The following is a 25,358-nucleotide window of genomic DNA, read 5'->3' on the forward strand; positions in this document are numbered from 1 at the left end:
CTAATCGTACAGAGAGTCAGTCAGAGAGTACGTGTCGCTGCCTGTCGCTTCTTGCGACACGCAGCGCATTGCCGCGTTCTATGCACAGCCATTAAGTTGTCACGCGAAAAGCTGGATTGTCAACGGCCGATGATTGTTGATCGTATTACAATTATTACATCGTGTCGTGACATGTAAGTTAACGTCCTGGAAAGTTTCGCCTTGAACGCATAAAGGAGTATTACGGAGACGGAGATGGAGCACGTTGACGGCCCGAGCTATTTCGAAACGAGTACGTATCGCAGGAATGTGCATATTTGCAGACTAACGCTCTTATGTTTACATTCGTGTCATCGCGATTACCTTCGCTTCCCGCTTCCGGGAGCAAACGTCACGCTCGCGGCACAACTGTAAGTAGCCTTTCTTTATTGCAGTTTGGGCCCCGATAGCTTCTGTGGGTTGGTACATCGTAGGACTCGGGATCATCGCCTTGTACACGTTTCCACATATTCAAGAAAAATATAAGAGTTGGAAAGTCGGGAGGAACCAGCGGGATGCCGCACTCGGCAAGAGTGAGTGTCGATGACTTGTCCCAAGGCCCCAATTCTTACTTGATGGGGCGACAAATAATTTGCGGTATATATTATTTGTACAATACATGCAATTTGTTTCACCTTTGTGTCAATTGTATGTCTAGAGACCGACGAAATGCCGCAGATGTCAGCCAACGTGGAACTGGCGCGACAGAAGATGCAAGAAGCGTACAATAAGAGTTCTGCCGTAGCACAAGTCAAAGAGGAAGAGGTATCTTTTTCTACGCGTTATTCGATATATATTAAGATACATCTTTGCACTTATACTTTTGAAAAATATGAGTGTGAAAATGAGATATATACGTAAATAGAAATATAAATTGGAGCAATCTGTTCCCTTTTGTTCCCAGGAGAAAGAGAAAAGGAGACAAAAGGTCTTGAAACTGTTGGAAAATAAAAACGTAGGTGAAAAACTCGGTAGTGCAACCGACGATGAAACTCCTAGTACGAGTACGAAATCGAAGTCGTTCAAATCAGGTAAGATTCATGTTATGAATATAAGTCATACCTCTAATTGTAAGGTAGATTAAAATAATATCCGTATTATTCGTGTTATTTGCAGAGTATAATCCCTTAATGGGCGACAATACTCGTGGATATCGTCCTCCAAAGCGGAGCTGTTGTAAAAAAGGTGGATGTGGTTAAAACTGACTTTTATAAAATCTCATAAGAAACAGGCATTCCTACGATTTAACGATTGTCATAATAAAGAGGAAAGTAACGTTACGGAATTGAATAGACACTCTTGGAAATTACGGTACTTATATGATTTTTACAAGTTCTAATTATAAAATTGTTAAAAAAATTATTGTATAGGCGCATTATTGTTACATCAGCATTAACTCATGACACATATAATTTTTAAGCTAATAGAGACTTCTAGAGAGATAAAATCGATATAATTATACATATAATTCTTAAGCTTTAATAAAGATTAGAGATTCCTAAGCTTTTAATAAAGATTAATTCGATTTTATCTATAGAATTAATATGAATTTCGTATATTTTCGTTATCTAATTTTAAAACTAGTTAAAAACTAAAGGATTTATATTGTCGGGAGGGGGGAGGGACCAAGGGATGAAGTTCTAAATAAAAGCGCTCACATTTGCTCGCACAGGCTCTTAATTTTCAACATTACCTTTTATTAATCGTTATCAGTATAATATGCAATGATATATATCAGCATACGTCGCTTTATACGTGGTACTTGACAATAGCAATTGTTACAAATTATCTACAGTCGTGCGCGTGTATGTCCTATGTGTATGTATACGTTGTGTAACGTGTGTCTTCTGTATGGTATGCACGCTCCTATTTTACTCTTTAAATCCTCATCGGATCTCCAACTCGTGCGTTTTCCACGAACGGTCGGCAAGGGGAGACGAGCGGCGTGTCTGTCTCCCTTTCGTAGTAAATAAATTATAAAATTAACTATATAAAAATGCTCGCCATTCTTATTTACTCGCTGTATTTACAGAATATAAAAAGGAAAGCTTGAGCTAAATACGCGCCTCCGCGGACCCCCGCGGTCCGCACGTGCGCATGTATACGGCGTCGTCCGCGACGAGTCGTAATTCGCACGTGTATACCGCGGACCCGGTGAAGTACGCAGTCGCAGGAGAAAGAGAGAAACTAATAGGAAATCAGTTGTCTCGTTTTCCTCTCTTCCTCTCACATTGCCTCCAATTCGAAATCACTATTTCGCGTACTTAATGATATGAATTACTTTTTACGTAGCTCTAGCCCTCTAACGGTCTACTTAAATCCTTTAAGCGCGATCCAGGACCGGTTTGCTTGCACCAACGAGTCGATCGAGCGAGATTGCTGCTCTGATATAGTGAACTTTTTTTACTCTCTGCGTTACACAGAGAGACCTCAGATCTGAAAATTATATCAAGAACATTTCGAAAAATTCGCGGAATTGACTTTCCTCTCACAGTCAGGAGAAATATCGAGTGAAGCTTTTATCTCAACATTGAATTTCTCGGCGAGTAAGTTTCACTGAAAAACATGATTCCTTTGAACGATTATTCATTTCATTTCGAGACTTAGAAATTCTCATTTAAAAAATTTGATCCCAAACTTGTCAATGTATCGAAACATTTCCGAAACAGATCCTGAGTGCTCTCGAGAAAAAAAATGCACTACCTCAGATCTGAAAATTATATCAAGAACATTTCGAAAAATTCGCGGAATTGACTTTCCTCTCACTGTCAGACGAAATATCGAGTGAAGCTTTTGTCTCAACATTGAATTTCTTGGCAAGTTTCACTGAAAAACACGATTCCTTTGAACGATTATTCATTTCATTCGAGACTTAGAAATTCTCATTTAAAAAATTTGATCCCAAACTTGTCAATATATATCGAAACGTTTCCCAAATAGATCCTGAGCGCTCTCGAGAAAAAAAAGAATACATCGATCAGTTCAATTGGTGCAGCTGTCGGGCTTTTCATCGTTGCATTCAGCGGTCTTGGCAGCGCCAAGTCTAAAGGTCCGGAGAGCGTCTCTCTCGCAAAAGCGGCAAACTCTGTCTCGACATTTGCTACCGGATATGAATTTATAGATCGAAGAATTTCGCCCCTTAAACGTTAATCGTTCGCCCTAAACGCAATTCGTTCCCCCGTATCGTGCCGCGTGACGACGACCGATGGCCGCGGTTCTAATAACAAATAGGATCGTCAGTTTAGTCGATTGATCGCGTTTATCACGCGCCGCGCGTTCACGCGAGAGCTCGTCTCGACGAACCTGTCACGTGTTTTCGGGGGAGTGTATGATATATTAACGTTTCGTGTGTTGTAGCGTGTTAATCGTGTGTTCGTGTTGAATGTCGTTTACGCGAGCGGCGCAGTTTGCTTCTTTTTTTTTTCTTTTTAAGTTAAACGCTACTGTGTGTGTGTTTTTTTTTATACAAGTCCTCTCAACCATCGTAACAATGATACAAAGATGACAAATTATAAAAATAATACGTTATCTTTTCTCGTTCCCTTTGCGCGATTGATACGATGGTTTGACAGCATGTTCCGTTGGCTGAATCACGATCATTCAGGAATGGAGAGTATCGGTGCTTTTTCCGAAAGGGTCACGATTCCGTATAGCCTTCGAAGAGACGTATGTGTATATCCGTATGTGCATGCAATAAACCCTTCCCCCCCCCCCCATCGATAATATGCGGCCTGCATCCCGCCGATCCGAGCTCGCGCGCGCGTAATCTGGGTAGCTGCGGATCCACCGCCCGTCGCTGCGTCAAATGCAGATATAAACGATATAATATACGATCATCGATCTAAGCGTCTTCATGTTTCGCTCTTCGTAATGCGGCACCTACAATAAAATTTAAGACTTAAGATTTAAGAAAATTGACCAATCATCGTCGATTGTTTAGCTCAATAAGAAGAATAATCGACTGTAATTGGTCAATTTTCTTAAATCTTCGAGTCGTAGAACCGCCGCTTAAAACATCGTAGAACGTTCGCGGTGGATTCGCACCTCGACGGACGCAGTTATCTCCCGAGGGAGATGCACCTTCGCTCGTCTAACGGAACATGGAGTCGACACCCTCGGGCTTCCTAACGACGGCGCGGGTGTCGGGAAGGGTCGCTATACGCGTCTATCAACCGCAGCTACGAGCAGTACTTGGTGCGGTATCACGACGATATGATGATACGGCAAGTCAACGTTCCCGCACCTCGTTAGAATGCTGAAGGTAATTTCCGCCGTTCCTTCGACAAGGCGTTAGACGGGCGAAGGTGGAGAAAAAGGCGGAGAGCAGTGGTGCCTGCGGAAGCGCCTGGCTCTCGCGTCTTCCTTCCCTCGGCTGAGACGCGCGGCTCTCGCTGCAGCAGGTCGTCGCGCGAGCTCGCACCGGACACACACACACACACTCACACACTCGTACGTGACGACGGAGAGATACTTAAAATACGCATCCTATCTAATTATCGTGTAATGAGATGCTTCCCTCTAGCAGTAGTCTCGCGTCTACCTCCTCTCGACGACTCTCACACGCTCGCGCTCCTTTTTCTCGCCCGCCTCTCTCCCCCCCTCCCCCCTTTTTTAGCCTAAAAGTATATCGAGATGATATCTTCTCCATTACTTATTCCCTTCGCCTGCTTGGATGGACTTTTTTTTCTTACTGGATTATGAATCTACTCGCGCGTCGACCGGCGCGCGAGTAAACTTATACGCCGAGACTCTTACGAAACTATATAATATATATATGTATATATATAATATAGTTATGTGTATCACTAGGTAGACCTTAAGTTCAATTCTCTGAGTTAACAAATTTAATTCAATATCTCTGCTAATCAATTACTTCTTTTTTCTTTCCTCCCCCCTTCCCCCCCTCCGATCACTTCCGAGATCGCAATTCCTATATTTTCTTTCTTCCTTTTGCGAGAAATTTACATGCGGCGGTGGCAGTTTGTCGGGTCGAATGAATAGTACCTGTCGCGCGGGTTATAACTTCTCTGTATTATTCAGGCAGCAGACGGTCTCTCCGAACCGAGTGGAGCTAATTGTATTGTGTACGTATAACAAATTTGAGCGATTCACCACGCGTCATTGAACAAGCCACATGCGAGATCCGCTCGGCACGCGCGAGCGCGCCGCTAGAATAACGCTAATCCGTTTTTCACTTGTCACTTAATCGAAAGTCGTAATTAATAAGTCGCATATATACCCGCGTGTACAAAGGAAAAGCCACGCCCACGCGGCTTCTCGCGCCGCGACGGCGTCGTTACGGGGAGGAAAGAAAAAGGGTCATCGCACGCGGACCGCCGGAGTACCCTCGCCTCCGCGTAGCGCGCTATCGCGGTTGAGAGGAGGCCCGTATCTCGACAGGACCCCCCCCTCCTTTAAAAATGCGTACAAAATGTCTCGGTTGTCGTATATACATCGAACGGGCTTCGCGGCGCGTTACGGAAGTCTAATCGGCGTTTAATCCCCCGGAATCGGACCGGCGATCGAACAATCGACCGTTGTTCGCGAGACAGATTTCGACACTCCATGACAAATCTGTAAATAAAATCTTTTATCTTTGTTCAAATAATTATATTCGTGTAAAAGAGAGCTACACTATATTCTATATTCTCGGTAAATGGCAAACGCGGGCAGCACTCAACGTGCGCACGAGGTCGCATCCTCGATATATTTATATAAATAGAAATAAACTCATTAAAAATGAAATCCAATAATTTTCTTGTATTAAGCCCTAGGTCACCATTGTTATTTTTGTTTGGTTACCTTCTCTGACTCCTAGGGTCTGTAACTTGGGACTCTGTAACTTTTGTCACGCTATATTTCTGAATTAAAAACTAACTAAATATTTTTCAGTTCAACATGTGTGAAATAAATACCTCAGATATCTGACAAAGCAGATAAACACGAAATCAAATAAAAAATTATTGTCAAATATATATATCAAATAAAAAATATTTTAGCAACATATTCAATGATCAAGAATTTACATTTAAAGAAATGTAATTTGAAAAATGACTAAATCGCACTGGATAACGTTGTTGTATCCGGTAGAGGGTGACCTAGACTTAAATATTTCATTCGCTGGCATATACATTCCCACGGATTTTAACTCTACACTATATATCCGTCTAAGAGGAAACCGTAGGGAGAAACGCTGGCCCGAATCATCCGTAAACGCGACGACCCATCCATAAACGCCGCGTACAGACGCGACGTGTACTCCATCCTGTTAAAAATGCGCGCTTCAAAGGCGAGAAAGACGTGGACGACAATAAAATTTCACGGTTCTAATAGCAAGCAATTCTTCTTCGACCGCCGTGCAAAAGACGCTTTCAATAAGTCGGTCGTTACGAATGCAAATGTACTTCGTTGTGTTTTTCATTTAAAGTCCCATCGCGCAGAAAGTCGAGAGATAAATGGGAGAAAAGAGTACGCAGGCTTAAATATCTTCTTTTTTTTTCAAGTAATTTTGAGATTTTTGTACAAATCGTGTTACTGGCGCCATCAATTTTAATATTTCAAAAGTTTTAAGTTTTTTGTCTTAATTTTTTTTCTCGTTTTTACCGTCATCTTTGAAAAAAATATTAATATAACAATCTAGATGTAGAATATTAAAACAATGTACGATTTGCAATTGTAATTCGTTTCAAACGAATTAGATCGCGACGACGATGGAAATATCCGATAGAATCGGAGTCAGGTACGCGTACGAGAATAACGCACTTTGTATCGGCAGTACAAAGCCGTCGGCAGATTTCGAAGCGCACATTTTTTACGTTTCTCACTTTTACAAGTCAGGTCGTGTGTAATAAAGGGTACATGAGATACCTTACGAATCGGTCGCTTACGCGAACAAGAGTTCAATCGATACGGCGTATAAATTAATAACTAATGACTAATCTCGTTAGAGTAACTTTGTACAATTTATATACAGGGACCGTTTGCGTGATATGATAATATATATATAATATGTATATTTTATATATGCATATTACGCGTTTTTTTTTATTGTTATTTCGTTTCGTTTTAAAAACGTATCTACTACGTGCGCTCATTTTTTTTTTTTTTTTTTTTGGAAGAATTACACGTGGCCCTTCCTCGTGGAGATTAAGCCCTTGGATTTTGCCTTAGGATTTAGGAACGTTATATCCAAAATAATATGCTCCATTTGTCTCTCGTGGCCTGATTATAGTTACAGGCTGTCGAAAATAAATGCCACGCTCTGTGAGGCCGGTCGCGAATGCCGAGCGCGAATTTCGTTTCTCGTCGGGGCGCGACAACGTTAATCCTTTCGCTACGACAATTACGCCTGCCTATTCCTCCGCTAAGCTTCCGCCTGAAGCGCGCTGAGAGACACTGTAATCGTCCTTCGTCACTAATTGTTCGCATTAAGGATGACTGTATCCACCGAAAACACCCGCCCATCTCACATTTCGCGTCTGATCCCCGAGTGTCAGCTGTTTAACATACAGATGAGAGAGATGTTATCACGGACTCCGGAATCGAACGGACTCTCGTTCGGCTCGTCAAACGCGGAACGTGAATACGTGAGCGATTGCTGCCGTGCTACGAGAGCCGTTTAATATATTACATTTGGGGGGGCCTCACGAGCGAAAACAATTGCTATACGTCCGCGCGTGGGAGGTGAAGCCTTTCGGCAAAAAAAAAACCATCGTAGCGAAAGGATTACTCCGCGTACAGAACAAGCAGGCATAGAGGTCGATCGATAAGTTAATCTCGTGTAACAGAACAGCACAGTGGAACACAATTTGTGAACGATTGCCGGCTCGATTGTTTCCGAGTTCCAATGACTTCGGAATGAAATCACTTTGACACTCGAAGAGATCGCGGAACTATCCTATACGTACCGAATTAGTCTAAAAGTCTGCAGTCTCATTTTCACAAACTCGTCTGAATACGATAACGTACGCGTATACTCTCATTATTGCTATAGCAGTAGAGTCGTTATCTCTCTTAGAGCGCAAAATATCTGCAATCGTTTCAATATTTCAATCAAATATTCAATAACTTCAATGAAATATTTATAGCTGCCCGTCGTAAAAAAAATATTTTAAAAATATTTTTTTAAAAGAAGCACCTACTTGATTAAGCACAACTACAAAGAGCTCAGTTCTGTCTTATATTGTTTTACGAGATGAACTAAAATTCGTTGCCTCCGAGCTGTCAGATTTTCCCGTAGGCCAAACTTGTCAATCAACAATACTGACCGTGCTTGCTTGATTCGTACGCGTTTTACGCGACCCAAATCCTTAGTTCGCGCTCAGGCGGATCAACCCGTTTACATCGTACATCCTTCTCTCCGTTTGTGCTGCCGCAACGACACAAAAAAACGCGTGACATGTCACGCGGGACATTTATACGCGTGGACATTCATCCCGGGGCGGTCGGGCAAGAACTTTTGTGGCTCGCTTGAACACTCGCGAAGCCAAAAATGCGAGCCACCGTTTAAGATATTACAACTTAATCGAACTAAGTCAGTACGTCAGCGGGGAATGGCAGTATATATATATGGCAGTCGAGAGTACGGCGAAGTTCAAGACTGGAATTATTAGTCCGGTGTGCGACCGCTCAGGCGTTAAATGTTCACTCGAGGAACATGTCGCGACAGCAAATTGCAAATGTATGAGAGAAGAATTTTTGCTCCTTTTCCTTCTTTTTCTCAATATCTCTCACGAAAATTGGGATCACTTCTGTCCTCTCGGCGTGAAGAACAAAGGAAATATAAGCAAGGTCCGATGATACGTTAATCAGTCTATTTGGCAGTGTTAAAAAAAAAAAAGATAATACCTCGCCCCCCGCACTCCTCTCGCGATGTTATCTTTTTTGAAAGCCTTCATCCGCGTACAAAATACAGAAAAACAATCGATTATATCGCGTGTACATAACGGGGTCTATCGGCGTTTAAAAAAGCGCCGCGAGCGTCGGTCACGGAGTTCACAATCCTCGAGTGTCGAAATTATCGCTTCTACCGCGACAGAAGACCGTTATTGCGCTTCGTACGAACACAGAAATACTCTACGAGCTTAAGCTACCGCCACGCAATCAGCTGAACGTAAACGTTGTCAGTCATGGAATACTTATTATCTCGCGAAAACCTTTTTTTTTTTTTTTTTTTTTTCGATATTACGTAACGCGGAGAGAATACGAGATTCATCTCTCTGCCTCATTGTCACTGAAGCTCGCTCCCTTAATGAGCCTGTGTATAATCAACAAATCAAATCGATGTACCATTCCATGGCGTGCGGGCCGTTAATCAAGAGACGCGGTAGCGTCTCGCGCCAAGTATATATATATATATATATATAGAAATATAGCAACCCCGCGAGAGAGACGCTACGGCGTATCTTTTATTATATTATATACACGGCGCGCTCAATCGAACCGTACTTTGACGAGTGTCCGCGACATTGCTGATTGCGAAACGGCCTCCCGTAGTCGAGACTGTGATCGTTCGTTGTGCTCGAAGGCCGTTTTTGTTCAGGCACGTCCTGTATTTACTACACGTCCAGGCAGTATTTAGCTTTCACGGTGGTCACCCAGTCGACTAGACTCCGTCGGAGCGTTCGGGTTATTACCGCTTGCAAAGATACTGTTTAGCTTATTATATCGCTGACTGCCCGTACTGCTCATCGTATTGGAGGCCGAGGAATTGTGTTGGCTGTAGTTGCCCGTTCTTGAAAAAGGCAGCTGGTCTGAAAGGGATAACGACAGAGACGTGTTAAGAATACATATGGTTTGATCGCTCAAACGGACTCGGGTGGAGAGTTGTAAGTTTAATCAAAGGCGAAACGCGGTAAACTGAACTCATCTTTTCCCTTTCGGTTCGATTACCTTTACTACGATTATGCCTCAGTCTCTCCTGCGAATTCGTGCTTCCGCACTGCCTCTGGGGTATGCAGGAGTAATTGCTGTCGCTGCTGTACGTGGGCGAGGACGTCCTGTTTCTTCTTCGCGGACTCCTGTTACTCCTGCTCCGGGAACCCGTTCTGCTGCCGCCACCGTGACCGCACGCGGTGCCGTACTGCTGCGCGTTGTACTGCACGGTGTCGGCGTAGAGGCAGCTCGATTCCGAGCACGAGCAGCACGCGTCCGAGTGCGTGTTGGAGTCGCACGACTTCCTGTCCCACTCGTCGTTCTCGGGCTGATAGAGATTGTCGTTGTGGAACATGTCGTCCCGGTGCCGATACAGCGCCTCCTCGCTCATGGCGGACGGCGTCAGATGCGACTGCTGTTTGCTGGAACGGCCGCGCGCGCCGTAATCGTCCGGCAGACCGTTCTGGTGGTGGCCGTAAATGACGGAGCCGCTCTCGTACTCGTTCTCCTGGCTCTTGTAATCGTAGTGATTGAAACCCTGCGGGAACGAGGGCAACGGCGGCGGATTGGTTTGCGGCGGCAGCGTCGTGTACCTGCCCTGCGGAACCTGAAGGTTACCGGGCACCTGGAGGACGCCGGTCTCCGAGTGCTGACTCTGTCCGCCGCCGCTCCACGGTGTCGGCGACGGGCTGAAGCTGTTGGTCACTCTAATAGGCGGGGTGGGTGGACTTTGCGGATTGCACGAACCGACGCCTGAGCCGCCGCAGTGATCCAGATCGTTCTGAACGCTTCTCTTGCTGAGATGCGGGCTGAACGGCACCACTTGCTGCTGTTGCTGTTGATGCGGATGCTGCAACTGGTGCTGCTGCATCCGGCCGGTGGCTACGGACGTGCTGAGGGGTGGCGGATGCTCAGGCGGCGGCGGCAGCATGTCGCACCAGTTGGGCATCGGCATACCGGTTTGCGGCGCGTCGCCCGCGGGGCCCGCTATTCTGTACTGTCTCCTCTGTATGTCCAGATTCTCGTCCGCGTAGGCGGCGTCGCCGCCGCTCATGTTGTCGCTGGTCGGCGACACCGTGGACTTGTTGGGCTCTTGATTCGAGTCCAGGCTCGAGTAATCCGGTTTCAGACACGAGTCGCTGGAGCTTGACTTCTGGCAGCTGGTCTCGATCGAGTCTGAGTTACGGCTGCCCACGCACAGGGTCGTGGTCGCGTACGGCTCCGGCGGCGGCGCCTGCATCTGCTTGCGCGTATTGTAGAATGTCGTCAGATTTACTTCGGCGTACTCGGAGCCGGCCATGCCCATTATGCCGGCCGCGAGCATGTGCTGATTATTGAGCAACTTGGTCTCGCAGTCCTTATCGTTGGCGGCCTGCAGAGTATTGGTCGGCCGCCAGCCTCGTTCCAGCCAGAGCGTGTCCTTATTCAATTGACAGATATCGTTCGCGGTACCCACGGGCACGTTCAAGTGACCCAGTTGCTTGCTCATCGCCTGCCTGCGCCTCACGTACAGGGCGGCCAGCAGCGCGGCGATAACGGTAAATATCATCGTTATTATCAGCACGAGGAACCACGTTTCTCTGACGACGGACGCGCCGCCGTGGCTGGGATCGGTGCGCGGCGGTAATTGCGTCAGCTGTCCCGGGTCCATGTTCAACAGAGTCGGGCTGGAAAACGGGCCCAGTCCGACGCGGGTTTGCCCGGCGACGCGGGCCGTGTATAAGCCGCCGCTGTTCAGGCTGTTGATGATCACCGACGTGGTGGACGCGTTCAGGGACATTTGACCCAGGATCTTGTTGTTGCTGTTGTTCTTGATCTGAATCTGCATCGGACGGATACGAATCGGCGGTAAGACATAAGTACGCACTCGCGAATAGACTTAACAGAAAAGACTCAACAACGATCCTTACCTTGTAGCCAATCAACTGGCCGTTCTGGGTGTTCTTCGGCGGCGGTGACCACCGTACGAACGCCGAGGTCAAATTTATCATTCCCACGTGAACGTTCTCGGGAGCGCCCGACGGCACGTCCTCCAACGTGGTGACCAGCTTCACGTTGCTCGGTCGACCTTCGATTATCTTGTAGAAGGGTACCAGGAAGAATTCGTAGCGCGTGTACTTTTTCAGATTGGTCAGCACGTAACTGGTAGCGCCGGCGTTCAGTACCGTGATCATCTGATATTCCGGCTCCTCGGAAACCTCGCGATACCGTATATAAAGGCCCTCCACTAAATCCGCCGCGCCGAGAATCTAAAATTCAGATTCTAGTATGTTATTCTAATTCTTTGTTGTTATTTTAATGTTTCCCACTTCCACAACTGTCGCAACCGAGTATTTCAAATATCGGAAGAGATTCCCTGAATTGTTTTTTTTTTCTTTTTTCTCCAAAAAATTGGACGGAAGTCTATCGCTATTTTTAATACAAATATAGTCTCGACAAATCGAATCCCTAATAAAAGAGATACAGGTTTGAAATAGACAAGTATCTCTTTAAAATAAACTGACAAACGTTGTTTGTCAGTATCAATTTCCGTCAATATCAAAGACGCATTTTTAGAAAATTTTCAAGTTTAGCATCTGCCGCGACCGTTCCGTGCGATTGTTATGCTAAATCGATGCGAGCACAGAATCGCCGCGTGTAACGTTGCCGCCGATACTTACGTCCCACATGATCTTCACGCTGGTGCTGGTCAACGGTTGCACCTCTTTGAGATGTAAAATCTCGCTGTTCAACCGATCCCTGGCGCGAGTCAGTTCCACTTGCGGTACCGTATGCTGATTTACGTTAGTAGTTTGCACGACGTCCGACAGCGGTCCGGGCAGCGAAAGCCCCTGGCTATTTTCCGCTCGTACTAGGAAAACGTAATTGGTCTCCGGCCTTAAATCTGTCACCTGTTGATGGATAAAGCGGAAAACCGGATTCGTCAGCTTGATGAATAAAATAAATAAAAAAATATATTTAAAAAAACGAATTCTACATACATACGTATGCAATTTAAGTACGCTGTTCATTGAACAAGCTAACCGTTCATTTTTTCATACATGCGATATATATTTGTTCTCTTCGAGAGTTACATTCCCTTCTCTAATGGCTGGTTGAAAACCTTATATTGCGCGGCAGCGAGATTTAAAGTACGCGTTGCGTCTCTGTTTGATAAAGTGATATTAAAGTGTCTCTTATACGTAGAGAGACGGTCATTACTTTGTGGCATTAGGCTTCTCTCTCGGTCTCTTTATTAAAACGTATAGCTTTCCAACGTACGCGAAACTTTGATATTGGATTTTTCAACGCGACTGGTATAAGCGACTTAGGTTTATCGGCCCGTTACCTAACACCGTAATGTCGCGAACTGCCCTGCCAAGCAGCCAAGCGGCACGCGCTTCTAAACTTTCGAAAAAACAATGCACAAAGGAAGGGAAACTGAAAATGTCTACTCGAGAAGATCGTTGAAACTCGACGCCGGGATATAAGCACCCGGCAGGGAAAGGAGGTCAAGTGTCATCGTCGAATCGTCGATATACGGCTCACCGTGTAGATGTCGTCGAGGACACCGGCGGCCGCCACGACCCAGCCGGTGTTCAGGTTGCTGCTGTAATACTCGACGTTGTAACCGACGATCTTGCTCTGGCCCTCGTGGCCCGGGCTCCACGTCAGGGTGACGGAGTTGCTGGTGGCGTTCACTATCCGCGGCTTGCTCGGATTCTGCGGCAACGCCGACACGTCCGGCGTCCGGTGGAAACTGGCGCCGGTGCTGACGGTCAGGTACGCCGACCAGGAGGTGTTGCCGGACTCGGACGAGGCGATGCAGGTGTACAGGCCGGAGTCGTTGGCGTGCAGGTCGTCGATGAACAGCGTGCCGTTGATGGCCATCGTGATGCGGCCGCTCGGTCGCACGAGCACGCCCTCCTTGTGCCAGTGCACCCGCGGCGTGGGCGTACCGACCGCGCGGCACGGCAACGAGGCGACGCTCTTCAGCGGCAGGGTCTGATTCGCCGGGCCGAGCTCGATTATGGGCGGCGGAGTCTCCTCGGCGGACGTCACCTATTTATTTCGTCGACAGCGATTTTATTCGGAGTCTGCCCGCGCGGAGCATCGAGTCGGAGAAGACAGTCGGCTGGCCAAACGCCACGCTCTGCCTTTCCATCGAATTCTGGGATATGGGATTGAGACGGGGTCCGGAGTTGGTGCGAGGTCTACGCTTTAATATACCGAGGCGAATTTTACTCGGAACACGTTATCTCTTATACAGGAAAAAGTGGAGCGATTACATAAATGTCCATAATCCACGATTGGAAACTTGCTTGAATTTCGGCTTAGGAACTTTGCCGAGGCCACGTCTTTTATTGCTGTAGTATCTAAGAATATAAATTACGAGCTGGCCATACCCGAGATACTTGGCTACTGAATTAAGCGAATGTCCCGTCTAACAGGTTCGTTCGGGCGGCCGCGCCGGTGGAAATATGTAATTCAAAAAGTTTCCTTTCTATATTACACCTTTCAACTTTGGCCCGCTGCGAGCGAAGAAGTTATGGAGTTTCCATTCGCTAAAGTAGATCGCTGTAATGCTCCCTATATGTAGATAAGAATTTTATTCCAGAATGTGGGGCAACTCCCCTCAGGCTAGGACCGCGGTACCACGCGGTGCACACCAGCCGGAATGGTAATTCTGCACTCATCCGGAAAGGGAAGGAGGAGGAGGGGATGATATAAATATGTATCGAGAAAATGAACCACTTAGTGTGCGCGCCCGCCTCTCTCTCTCTCTCACTCACTTTCTCACCCGGATACAGATTTATCTTGCCCGCATATTTTAAACTGTTGCGCGTCCGTGTTTAGCGACTTTCATTGTCCTGCATCGTGCGAATGCGCATCACGCATGATTACCGTCAGTTTGCAAGTGCTAAATCATAACTTTCTTTTTTTCTTTTTATTTCGTGCTACACGAAAGAAAAAGAAAAAAGATCCGTTGTGACGTTCGTGACGGAGAAGATTTTCGGGGATCGTAGGCGATCCCTCTGTCGGGCGTTGGGGTTTGGAAACACCGTCGGGACGTGGATTACAAGGCTTACGTACCTGAAGAAATACGGTCGCGGTGCTGGCGCCGGCCTGACTAATGGCGCTGCACACGTAGTGGCCCTCGTCCTTCCTGACGGCGCCCTTGATACTCAGACTTCCGTTCACCGTGACGGTGTAGTGGCTTTGATACGTGTGGCCGGGGAACATTAGCTCCTGAGAGCCCTCCCGGGTCCAAAATATCGACGGCTTCGGGGCGCCCCGCACGGCGCACGAGAAGGTGACGTCGGTGCCGGCGTTCACTGTCTCGTCCTTGGGGAAGTTGGTGAATACTGGCCTCGCTGTGACAAACAACGGTTCGATTTGGGATACGTCTTCTCGTCGTATATTCAGCGGTAAAAATGCTCGATTAATCCGTAATGAACCTACGATTTAATCCTCAGGCAAATAAAATGAAAATTTTACGACTTATCGACATAATCTGTCATTACCTTTAATTAAATATTTATTAATCAATTGAGAACGAAGGAGATTTCAAAATAACCGCATTAGCGATAGAAATATTAAACGTCCTGTATTCTATTTTGTTCCGTTTTAATTATTCATATTTAATTTTTAATCAATCGGTTGTCAGCTAAATTTATATTGAACTTTATATTTTAAAAAATCTCTCGTATTTTTATAGTGAGAAATAACGCGGCTGGTTTAGGTTTTAAGTGTCTCGCTCGATTAAAAGAAGTTAAATTTTGAAAAAAGAGAAAATATACATGTATACATGACCGATGATATAATATTACCGCTTATATATGACTGTTCAGAAATCAATCCTGCTCGCTTGAGCGTAAAGTTCGGGCTGTCCGGGCTCTAATACCCGTGTCCATCGTACAGCTCCCCTATCTCGCACACGCCGGGCGACTACTCGACAACATGTTCGAATTTTCCAAGCCGCAGATTCGATTTCGCGTCGAAGCCAGGCGCAAAAGTCGACATCCGACAGGATGCACATTGCGGGGCTTGATATGCGGTGATAATGCGCGTCTGTCCCTCCTCTCTCTCTCTCTCTGGCACAGCAGCCCCTTTACTCGTCACGATAATCGTACACCGGGCCGCGTAATTAATTTCACGGTCGAGCGGATCCTCCGAGCGGGGCAGGGAGGACGCCGGGGAAGTGACAGAGGGAGGATTAGTACTCACAATGTACGGTAAGAGTGCCGCCCGCTGATATCGTCCCGACGCCGTTGCTCGCGTCGCAGAAGTACGTCCCCTGGTCCTGGGGGGTCACTCGCTCGATGTGTAAAATTGTTTTTTCGTTCAGAATTTGCGCCCGGCCTATCGGCATCTTGCCGTCGTGCCGATGCCACAGGATGTTCGGCACCGGGTCGCCGCCCACCCTGCAGATGAACTCCGCCATCTGATCCGTGAGGATCGTCAGGTTCGACGGCGTCACCAGGAAGAACGGCTTCACTGCGAAGACAAAGGCGAGGATTTGGTTGGAAAATCCCGATAGCGCGCCGCAAGGGTGAGGGAGAGGATCTCCGCGTCTGTGTCCCGAATTACGGACCCGCGGCTCTTCATCCGGATTCCGAACGGCTCCGTGGTCACAAACTGGGCACGCGAGCGTTTATTTATTTAACGCCGCGGTTCGGTTACCGGGATCGATCAGTCGGTTTACAAGAACAAATGATTTCAGCAATAAATGATAAGTAGACGAATGAAATTCAAAGCATTGCATTTATAATGACGTTACGGATAAATGACGCCGCTCGAGTAATTAAAGTATCAGGCGATGACAATTCTATAGCTCATTTTCACAAAGCACGAAAATAAATTATCACGAAATTAGGACGAACATCGAAAATGATATAAAAGGAATATCGGTATAAAGCTATGAAAAGGGAATGCAAGAGCGACAACTGATCATGTACATGTTATCTATATAATGTAACAGCTGTAAATTGTTAAATTAAATGACGCTGTCACGGAGCAAATTAGCTATATCGAATATTGACGAACAATGTAAAGCTACTTTAACCGCCGGCTCTCCCTTGAATATTTTATCCAAATTCGGAGACTCGGCGCAATCGCGCCGCCCGAGACGGCGCGCGCACGGTGCTTTATCGGACAATCAGGATTAGCGTTAAGTGCGGCGCTAAACCTGAGCTAAGCTCGAGACGGTGTCTACGAATCCGTGTTTGGCCTCTTATAGTCCTTGATCAGTAGTCAAGGGGACGGGGAGGGGAACCGAAGGAAACGCGAAAGGTTAAATTGGGAAGGCACGTGTTACGAGGCTTCGGTGAAACGCTTACCTTGAACCGTTAGGACCGCTATCGCGGACTCCTTGGTGCCGACCATGTTTTCGGCGATGCACTGGTACTTGCCCTGGTCGGCCGGCCTCACGTCAGATATCATTAGGTTGCCCCCGTCCACGAGGGTTATCCTGAAAACGGCCGATGAACGATTAATCAAGAGACGCCGCACGCGCGCGCGCGACGGTATTTCCCCGTTCTCGATAAGAGGCGACGGCGGCGACGACGACGACGAGAATTACCGACGATTAATTTCCCGCCCGGCCGAGATCGACCGCGTCCTTAAAACGCCGCGAGCATCGCTCGGGGAGAAGACGTTAATGGTCCAGTAATGTTCCTTATACTTCACGTTATCACGTAATATATTTATGATCGTAATACATTATATTGTCGTTATTATGTTACCCTAAAGTTTCGCAACTTGAGACCGCGGCGGGCGAGAGATCGTTTTTCGCGCGAACTGTCGCGAGACAATTTCGAGCGACTCTTCCCCGGTATGCACCCCCGCGCGTGCACGTTAATCGTTCCGTTCCAGGAGACGCAGTTTGTCTCCGCCAGGAGAGGAACCTTCGGGAATGAGACGCGTTTCCGTACACACGCGTTTCCTCCCCTCTTTTCCCACCCTTCTCTCGCCGTCCCGATATTATTTATGCGAGGGAATAAGGCGCGCGCGAATAAGGCGCGGTACTCAAGGCTGCGTACTTGACATTCCCGAGCCGTCCTTACCCGAGGGATCGGTTTCTTCCCCCGCGTCGGCGGTCGCGAGATTAAACGGCCGTCTCGTTGAGTGGCGGGGACGGGGGAAGCGGGTCGGGGGGGGGGGGTGCGCGCACATGCACAATATCGCGCGTATGGAGAACGGTGCTCGCGACGACGCGAATCGATCGATAGCTCTCGATCGCGCTCTCTAATTTATAGTGTCAATTAATTTTCGCGTCGGTGGTGCTCGATTACCTCTCCCTCGCCCTCCTCCCCGCCCGTCTCACCATCCGCTTTCCCGTTCTCCCGCGTGCTCTCTCTCTCTCTCTCTCTCTCTCTTCTCCTCACCGCGCGACCATTCTTCCATCGCTCTTCATGTCCCGTTTTACCAGGGTACCACGCGGCTTCGACGAGGAGCGGAGAAAGAGAGAGAGAGAAGCGCGGTCTCGGCGTTCCGATACGGCCGGATTTAATTCCTATCGGTTGTCCTAATTTATCGCGGCTTCGGGCTTCCATCGGTAAATCCGGCGCGGGGACGGTGATGGTGGTGATGGAGGAGGAGAAACAAGGGGAAAAGGATAGGAAGAGAGGGAGGGAACGGGGGGGGGGAGGAGGGAGAAGGGAACGAGACGAGACGGGGGGAGGTTTCCGCGGGCCGCCACAACCGGAGGAGAGTACCCTATTGATCGAGACGAAGGAGAGGAAAATAGCCGTCGAAACGAGCGAGCGAGTGAACGAGTTTCGTTTCGTTTCGTTTCGTTTCGTTTTCGAGGGCGCGAGGGACCCCGTCGGAAAAAAAATGTCTCCATTTCTCGCCTTCCGTCGGCTTTGCGCCACCTTCTCTTTACTTCCCCCCACCCTCTACTCCGTTGGAAATCCGAAAGGAACAGAGGAGAAAAAAAAGAGGAAAAATCGTATGTCACGTGCTCCCGGGTGCCGCCGGGTCAAAACGTGGTACCCGCGTCCCACAGAGGACGGAAATCCATAAAAGAAAGAAGAAGGAATGTGCCCGGGGTCCCCGAGAGCGTTAAAGCCAACGTGTACAATACGGTGTAAGCGACGGTAAATGGCAGTAATTACGGTGAAATAGGAAAACCTATAAGCGTACGAGAGAGGAGGGGAGGGGATACATTCCGCGTGACGAACAACAGAGAATAAAAATCGTGATCGTGATCGCACGGCTAATCAATTAATAATTTTATTAAGTCGATAAATTGCGTTTCAACTTTTCACTCCCGCGCCCTCGCCGCCGCCGCCGCCGCCGCAACACCGCGGATAAATTTCTCCTTAATCCCCAGCCGTGGGTTGTTTTTTTTTCTTCATCGCGTATTCGAGAACTTTGGTAATAAGAATCTTTCCTTTTTCTCCTTATCTCCGGACGGAGTTTCGCCGATCGGAAGGGAGGTCGCGAGGGGGGTCCGCGCCGACACATTCCTCCCAGCAGAAAGAGGGGAGAAAGTGGGCGAGAAAGGGAGCGGCGAGAGGGAGGGGGGAAAAAAACTAAGAGGCGTTCAGCGCCCCATGAAAGTTTGATCGAGTCGATCCACGGGGATTCGGGGGAGAAAAAAATCGCCCGTTCCGAGATACGAATGGCAGGCGGAGGAGCGCGGAAGTGTGCCGGGTCGTTACGAGGTGGCTCGCGCAAGCGTACGCTTAAAAGCTTGATTCTGGAGGAAGAGGAAATGAGAGAAAGACAGAGAGAGAGAGAGAGAGAGAGAAGGGGGAGGAGAGGGGGGAGATGGACGGGAAGAGGAAAAGGGTGAAAGGTAAAATTCGTACCCCGCCGAATTTATGCGCCGATTTCTGCACCGAGGCGGGCTCTCCCGAGCCTGTTTCTCGTTTCGGTTACACGCTTTCGGATAACGCGTCGATCGTCGAGACGCGATACGTAGGTAAATACGGGGCACATCATGCCTCTCGCGATTACGGCCCGCTTTTATTATACGTCCGAATATCATCGCGTGATTTATTATTAAACCGATAAGCCTCAGAGCGGGAAATTTTATTGACACATCGCGCAACGGATTTACTTCCGATTGATGAAAATATCAGCGACGGAGTTAAATGCAGAGATATTCAATGCGTCATCGAGCGCCGCGAAATATAGAAATGGATGATGTTTAAAATCCGATAAATGGACGGCGGTTAATTTAATCTGTCATTTCTTTTTCAAACTTTAATCACAAAATGGCTTATATAGAGAGAGACTCATAATAAATTTAGATATCACGTCTTATAATGTAGCGCGTCGCATGAAGAGATATATTTTAATGATACGACCGATCGAGCGAGCGCAACACGAGCCGTGCGTCGAAGATAAATCTTCGGTTTATCTTTCGTGAAGAACTTACGCTTAAACCGAGACTTTGGAAAAAGCGAAGGCAAACGCGAGATAACCGTCCGTATTCGCGTTAGCGGCGGCGTTTGATATACGATTTTTCTTTCCCTTTTTTTTTGTTCCGGCGACGTCCCTTTTACCCCGGCGCGTCGCTGGTAGAATTAAGTTAATCCGGAGTTCTCCGTCCCTCTCCCTCTCTCTCTCTCGCACTGCCCTTTTCCCTCCGACCCTCGCCTCACGTCTATAAAAGTAGATTTCACCGGCCGTAATCCCGCGAGCGTAAAAAGTTGCTCTTATACTGCCGCGACATTATTGCGTATGGAGACACACAGCGCGCAAAATTCCCGTATGTATAGGCGCTTTCTCGTACGTAGCGGAGCTGCGGCGAGCGCGACGTTGCAATTTAATCGGGAATGGGCGGGTTCGAAGCGCGCGCGCGGGTGGCGACGGGATGACGCGTTCGCGCTTTTAAAGGGTTTCCGCAAATTGCGGAAACGGGGGTATATATATATATTTATTATTGTTTTACCATTCATTCGAGGCCCAGGTGACAAGATCGAATTAATCGTCGCGCACGGCCGAGCTAAACGAACTCAGCGTCAAAACACACCGGCGCTTATTTTCGGGTTTATTTTCGGACTTTAATTTACCGTTTATTTACTTGTTTATGTTTATTGCAGCGGCCGCGCGCGTTTAGCCCCGTTTAGTTTATATTTATTAAAACGTCGCCGCAACATTCGGCGACCATCTCTCTGGAGTTAACGTCCACCTCGTGCCAGCGAGTCGGACGACAATCGGGCCACAAAGGCGGGACGAAGTAAAAGGAAGCGCCGCGGCTTAAAGTCATTTTCAAGCAGCCGGCAGCTGCCGCCGAGTCTTCACGGTGATGGTTGTCCCTTCTTCCCCCCCCCCCTTCCTCCGTGAGAAGAGGGGAAAAAGGCCTCGCCGTCGCGTGGTCCGCCGTGTGGCAAAATAGTCGACCCCGCATTTAATCATTACGCTTTTTCGCTTCGCGTCGGGCGTGCAATTTCGTTGCGTTTTCGGCCCCGGTCGCGGTGCGCTGAGCGAAATTCAAAGGGACGGGACACCGCGCGCGCGGGTCCACAAAGAAAACTCACCGTTTTGTCGCTTCCAGGTCTATTATGTGTCCGTTCCTCTTCCAATGGAGGGTCGGCTCCGGATGGCCGCGAGGCGGTCCGCACTCCAGCAAAGCCGTCTCCCCGGCGGCGACCCTCGTGTTCTGCGGCTCCGCGCGAAACTCATCCCGCAGCACTGCAACAGACAACAACCCGTCAGGATGATGATGCACCGCTGCATTACAAAAGACACTACGTGGCTAGTCGTCTGTCCGGGGGAAGGACAATACTTCCCCGCGCGCAACTAGGACAACAGGGAGCGGCGGGAGAAACGTTTTTTTTTTTTAATTTTTTTCCCTCCCGTTTTCGCCCCCCTTTTTTGCGCTTGTTGAGAGCGGACGAAAGTAGGGCGTCCTTACGCTTATGATTTCTTCATCCTTCTGTTATCGAAGTCATTTCGTCGAAATCATTTTGATATCGACTTAGAATGGCATAACTACGTTCGGTGTTTGAAGCGGCGGCGCTCTGAAGTTTTAACGAGCTTTCACAAAAAGTCATTCGATTTTTCGCTCGTGTAGCGCGGCGGAACTGGGACAAACTAAAATGAATTTCAAATACTATACGCGACAGGTCCCGGGAATATCTGCAACAAAAAAAGAAGCGACGTGTTCTTGGATGACCAGAAACGTCATCCTTCGTCAACTCATCGTGCAGTGAATAATTCTTTGTTTGAAAATCGCAGAGCGCCCGTAATAAATCGGTTTTATTCGATAACGTTTCCGTTTACGTTCCGGAGACTCCATTTTCGGAGAAGAAGTCTCCTCTCTCAAGATTTCTTGTAAAATTACTCGGATAGAGTATTCAAATAAGGAAACTCAAACGGCAGCTATTTCGAATGGAGGAATATTTCCAGAATACCCATGCGCGTCTTTAGAAATTTGTGTATGAAAAGAACGAGATGTTCTTTTCAGTCTCCGTAAGAATGCAAAGAGGCGAGAGAGCGGTGAACAAGCGGTATGTATATATAATATATTTGTATAAATGTGAAAATATTTAGAGAGGTCGTGTGACATTTGTTCCTCCCCGCGCTAACAGGAGGAATTCCGGAAATCGGGTCGAACCCCCGAATATAGATTACGGCTTATATATTTGAATTGTAAACCGAAAGTAACGAAACTGCACGCGCGTACGATATAAGGAAAACGGAGATGCATGCCATCCGATGCATTACCGGGGTTAAGCGTGGAATGACTACGGAATGAGATATACCATACGGGGGAGGGGGGGGGGGCGAGAGGAGGGGAAGGGAATACGCAGCGTGAGCACGAAGCCCGCCGCGTGCCAGGCTGGAAGCTACGAATTGAAATTTGAGACAAACGGAGGGAAAAGAGGACGAAAGCGGTGGAATCGAGAGAAGGAGTGAGTGAGAGGTGAGGGGAGAAAGAGCGAGAGAGAGAGAGAGAGCTCCCGACAGAAGAAAGGTCGCTTTCATAGACGGCAAGGACGGTTTGAAAAACGTGGGTCGCTATCTCGGGTCCCGAGACCCTAACGATTCCGACGGTGAATCAAATGTAACGCAATTTCTCAGAAAACGAGGAGATAGAAAGAGAGAGAGAGAGAAGAGAGATAAAGGGTCGGCCTCGTCGTCCTCCTCGTAGTCGCCTCGGTCCCGGGTCCACCAGCTTTCAACCCCTTTCGTCGTGTCGCAGTGGCACTCTGTAAACTTTCCCCGGGAGTGACGTGCGCGGAAGGTCGGTGAGGGGCGAGGGGGAGGGGATGGGATGGGAGGACCACCCATCCTTCTCCTCTCTCCGCTTCTAACGCTCTTCGCTCTTCCAATCCTCCGCGGTCGCCTGTGTACCTTATACCGCGGTATATACCGAATTTACGTGAATCCCATAGGCTACGCGCGCGCACGCGGCGGCAACGTGAAAAATGAGGATTGCGCCCCCGTGGGCCAGGTATACGTCACGTAAATAGGTACACGGTGCATACGGAATCAGGATCAGGATCGGGATCAGGCGCGCTCTTTATAGCCTGGGGTTTCCGGATTATTCGAGGCTCTCCTACTGTCTCAATCTAAAAGGATATAAGATAGCCGTGGATAAATGTGCATGTGAAATAGAGGAGAGTAAAACGGTTCTCTAAAATCGATTATCTCGCAATTGCGAGACACATTTGAGCTCACTTTCTTTACTGTAATAAAATTCCCAATGTGACAGAATTATTTAATCTGACGGCTGACTAATCGGCTGACGATATCTAATGATCTATGCAATTACCTTTTTTATCAAACGAAACTTATATTGCGCTTAATGTTATCATACAAAAATATCTAAAAAATTTAGTTAAATACAAATCTGAACATAAACTATCAAAATAATTATATAAGAAACTCAGCATGTGCAATATTGTAAAAAAATTATGAGACATTTCAACAATCAGTTTGAGAGTACATAATTATTTTTATAGTCCAGTAAAATTATCTTTAGAACTGTGTATTTTATTAAATTTTTAGATACTTTAGCAATTCTTCTTTCTGTGTTATATTAAAAATAACCGTGTTATATTTAAAATATCAGTGTCATAAAAAATGCATGTTGTATTTTACTGTATCGACTTAACTGTCGCTACTCTGTGATTTCTCAAAATAAAAAACTAAGCTAACAATAAGCACTAATAAAAGACGACCGTAATTACTAACCGCGGTATCTTTTTAAATTTTCATCGCGGTGTCTAGACTACCAATATCTATGACATGTACAGTCATGGACACATCGGTTGCGACACTCTTTTTTTATAAGTTTCAAAACGCACTAATATTTTGCAAATGCGGAGTATGATTGGTGTTATACTGTCTCTAAATATAGTACATCGTGGTTCGCATTTGCAAAATATTAGTTATCTATAAAATATATATTAATATATTATGTATATTAAATATATATGAGAAACCTATAAAAAAAAGTGTCGCAACCGATGTGTCCACGAGTGTATAGATTAAGATCTTGCTGAAACTGCTCTCATTAGCGCTCCATATCTGCTATATATATATATATTTTTTTTTTTTTGCGACAGCGCATTTTACGGAGATCATCGCGTCGACCGATCGGCCGGCGCGCGGGCCGGTGAAGAAAATCTCAATCTCGCGTCGCGGATCTCGTTTACATTTACATAGAGCGGGACTCGAATCGATAATGTGACACGGCGCGGGCGGCGTGTGTGCGTGCGTGCGCGCGCGAATGTCGCGACATTACACCTGGGCGTATCGGAGCCGCGGGGTCTAAAATTAGACCGCGCGGCGGCAAAATTATCTGGTCGTCGGTGTATGTACACACACTATACGTATCCCCCGCGCCCGCGATTTACATAGGAATGGCGAGCCGCGGCGTAAGGAGCGCTTTATTTATGCCAAACGCGAAACGCCAAAGCAGTCGAGAGCGCGCGCGCGCGCGCGCGCGTTTCGCGCGCTGTCACGCGATCCCGGCTCGGGCTTCGGAGAGAGACTCGCTCGCTCGGTTGCCGCTCGTTGCGTGGCGTTTTCGCGGTCCTGCGGGACGTTTCGAAACGCGGCCGCGCGATCAGCCGGACGATCAACCGGACCGAATTAACTAGCGCTCGGTTATTTCGCAATTCACCGCCGCCGATCGCGCCGAAAGGCTTCCCTCCGCGAGAGAGCGAGCGTGCGAGCGAGCGAGCCGCGCGCGTCTCCCTATACGCGAGCGATCGATATCATCGCACAGCACTCCCGGGCATCCCGCCGCCGAATCCCCGAGTGTGTTTTCTGTGCCAACGACCGCGCATAATCGATACTTCACAGTTCGAGCCGCAGAGAGGAGAGGATGAGAGAGAGAGAAAAAAAAGAGGGAAAAGAGAAATCATTTTATCGGTCGCGTCGGAAGCGCGCCCGTTCCTACAATCGGCATGAACACACCACGACCATATATCCCGGCGTCGCGGATCGTTAGCCCGCCGTTAAACCGCCGCGCACACACGCACGTTGTACGTGTCCTCTCTCTCTCTCTCTCTCTCTCT

At 47.7% G+C, this 25,358-nt stretch overlaps 2 protein-coding genes and 1 long non-coding RNA gene across 3 annotated transcripts in view; 1 reads left to right on the forward strand and 2 right to left on the reverse strand.

Moving 5' to 3' along the window:
- The first annotated feature begins 6 nt into the window (after positions 1–6).
- Positions 7–1,548, forward strand: LOC105451597. Its single transcript, XM_011692157.1, has 5 exons — positions 7–271; positions 414–551; positions 677–783; positions 923–1,049; positions 1,135–1,548. Exons 1-5 carry the CDS (start codon positions 235–237, stop codon positions 1,215–1,217), a joined length of 492 nt encoding a protein of 163 aa, XP_011690459.1. The 5' UTR covers positions 7–234; the 3' UTR covers positions 1,218–1,548.
- Positions 1,549–1,694: 146 nt separating this feature from the next.
- Positions 1,695–3,699, reverse strand: LOC105451598. Its single transcript, XR_974598.1, has 2 exons — positions 2,722–3,699; positions 1,695–2,447 (listed from the first exon to the last, which is right to left on the reverse strand). It is a non-coding gene; the product is annotated as an uncharacterized LOC105451598 (long non-coding RNA).
- Positions 3,700–7,111: 3,412 nt separating this feature from the next.
- LOC105451599 (roundabout homolog 2-like) overlaps positions 7,112–25,358 on the reverse strand; it is a 96,425-nt gene continuing 78,178 nt past the window's right edge. Inside the window, exons 3-11 of the mRNA XM_011692158.1 lie at positions 21,366–21,519; positions 17,211–17,341; positions 16,099–16,368; positions 14,965–15,245; positions 13,420–13,932; positions 12,552–12,782; positions 11,802–12,140; positions 9,910–11,713; positions 7,112–9,770 (exon numbers count right to left, since the gene is read on the reverse strand). Of these exons, the coding sequence (XP_011690460.1) occupies positions 9,595–9,770; positions 9,910–11,713; positions 11,802–12,140; positions 12,552–12,782; positions 13,420–13,932; positions 14,965–15,245; positions 16,099–16,368; positions 17,211–17,341; positions 21,366–21,519 (3,899 nt within the window). The 3' untranslated portion in view covers positions 7,112–9,594. The remainder of the gene's footprint in view (positions 9,771–9,909; positions 11,714–11,801; positions 12,141–12,551; positions 12,783–13,419; positions 13,933–14,964; positions 15,246–16,098; positions 16,369–17,210; positions 17,342–21,365; positions 21,520–25,358) is intronic.

Source organism: Wasmannia auropunctata, unplaced genomic scaffold (assembly GCF_000956235.1).
Source record: "Wasmannia auropunctata unplaced genomic scaffold, wasmannia.A_1.0 LD336049.1, whole genome shotgun sequence".
Classification (NCBI taxonomy): Eukaryota; Metazoa; Arthropoda; class Insecta; order Hymenoptera; family Formicidae; genus Wasmannia; species Wasmannia auropunctata.

Excerpts from the sequence above, each read along its gene's own strand:
- LOC105451597 (XM_011692157.1), top strand. The coding sequence starts at position 235 with ATGGAGCACGTTGACGGCCCGAGCTATTTCGAAACGA. Across the intron at positions 272-413 it reads CCCGAGCTATTTCGAAACGA|TTTGGGCCCCGATAGCTTCT; the intron begins GTACGTATCGCA and ends TCTTTATTGCAG. Across the intron at positions 552-676 it reads GGATGCCGCACTCGGCAAGA|AGACCGACGAAATGCCGCAG; the intron begins GTGAGTGTCGAT and ends TTGTATGTCTAG.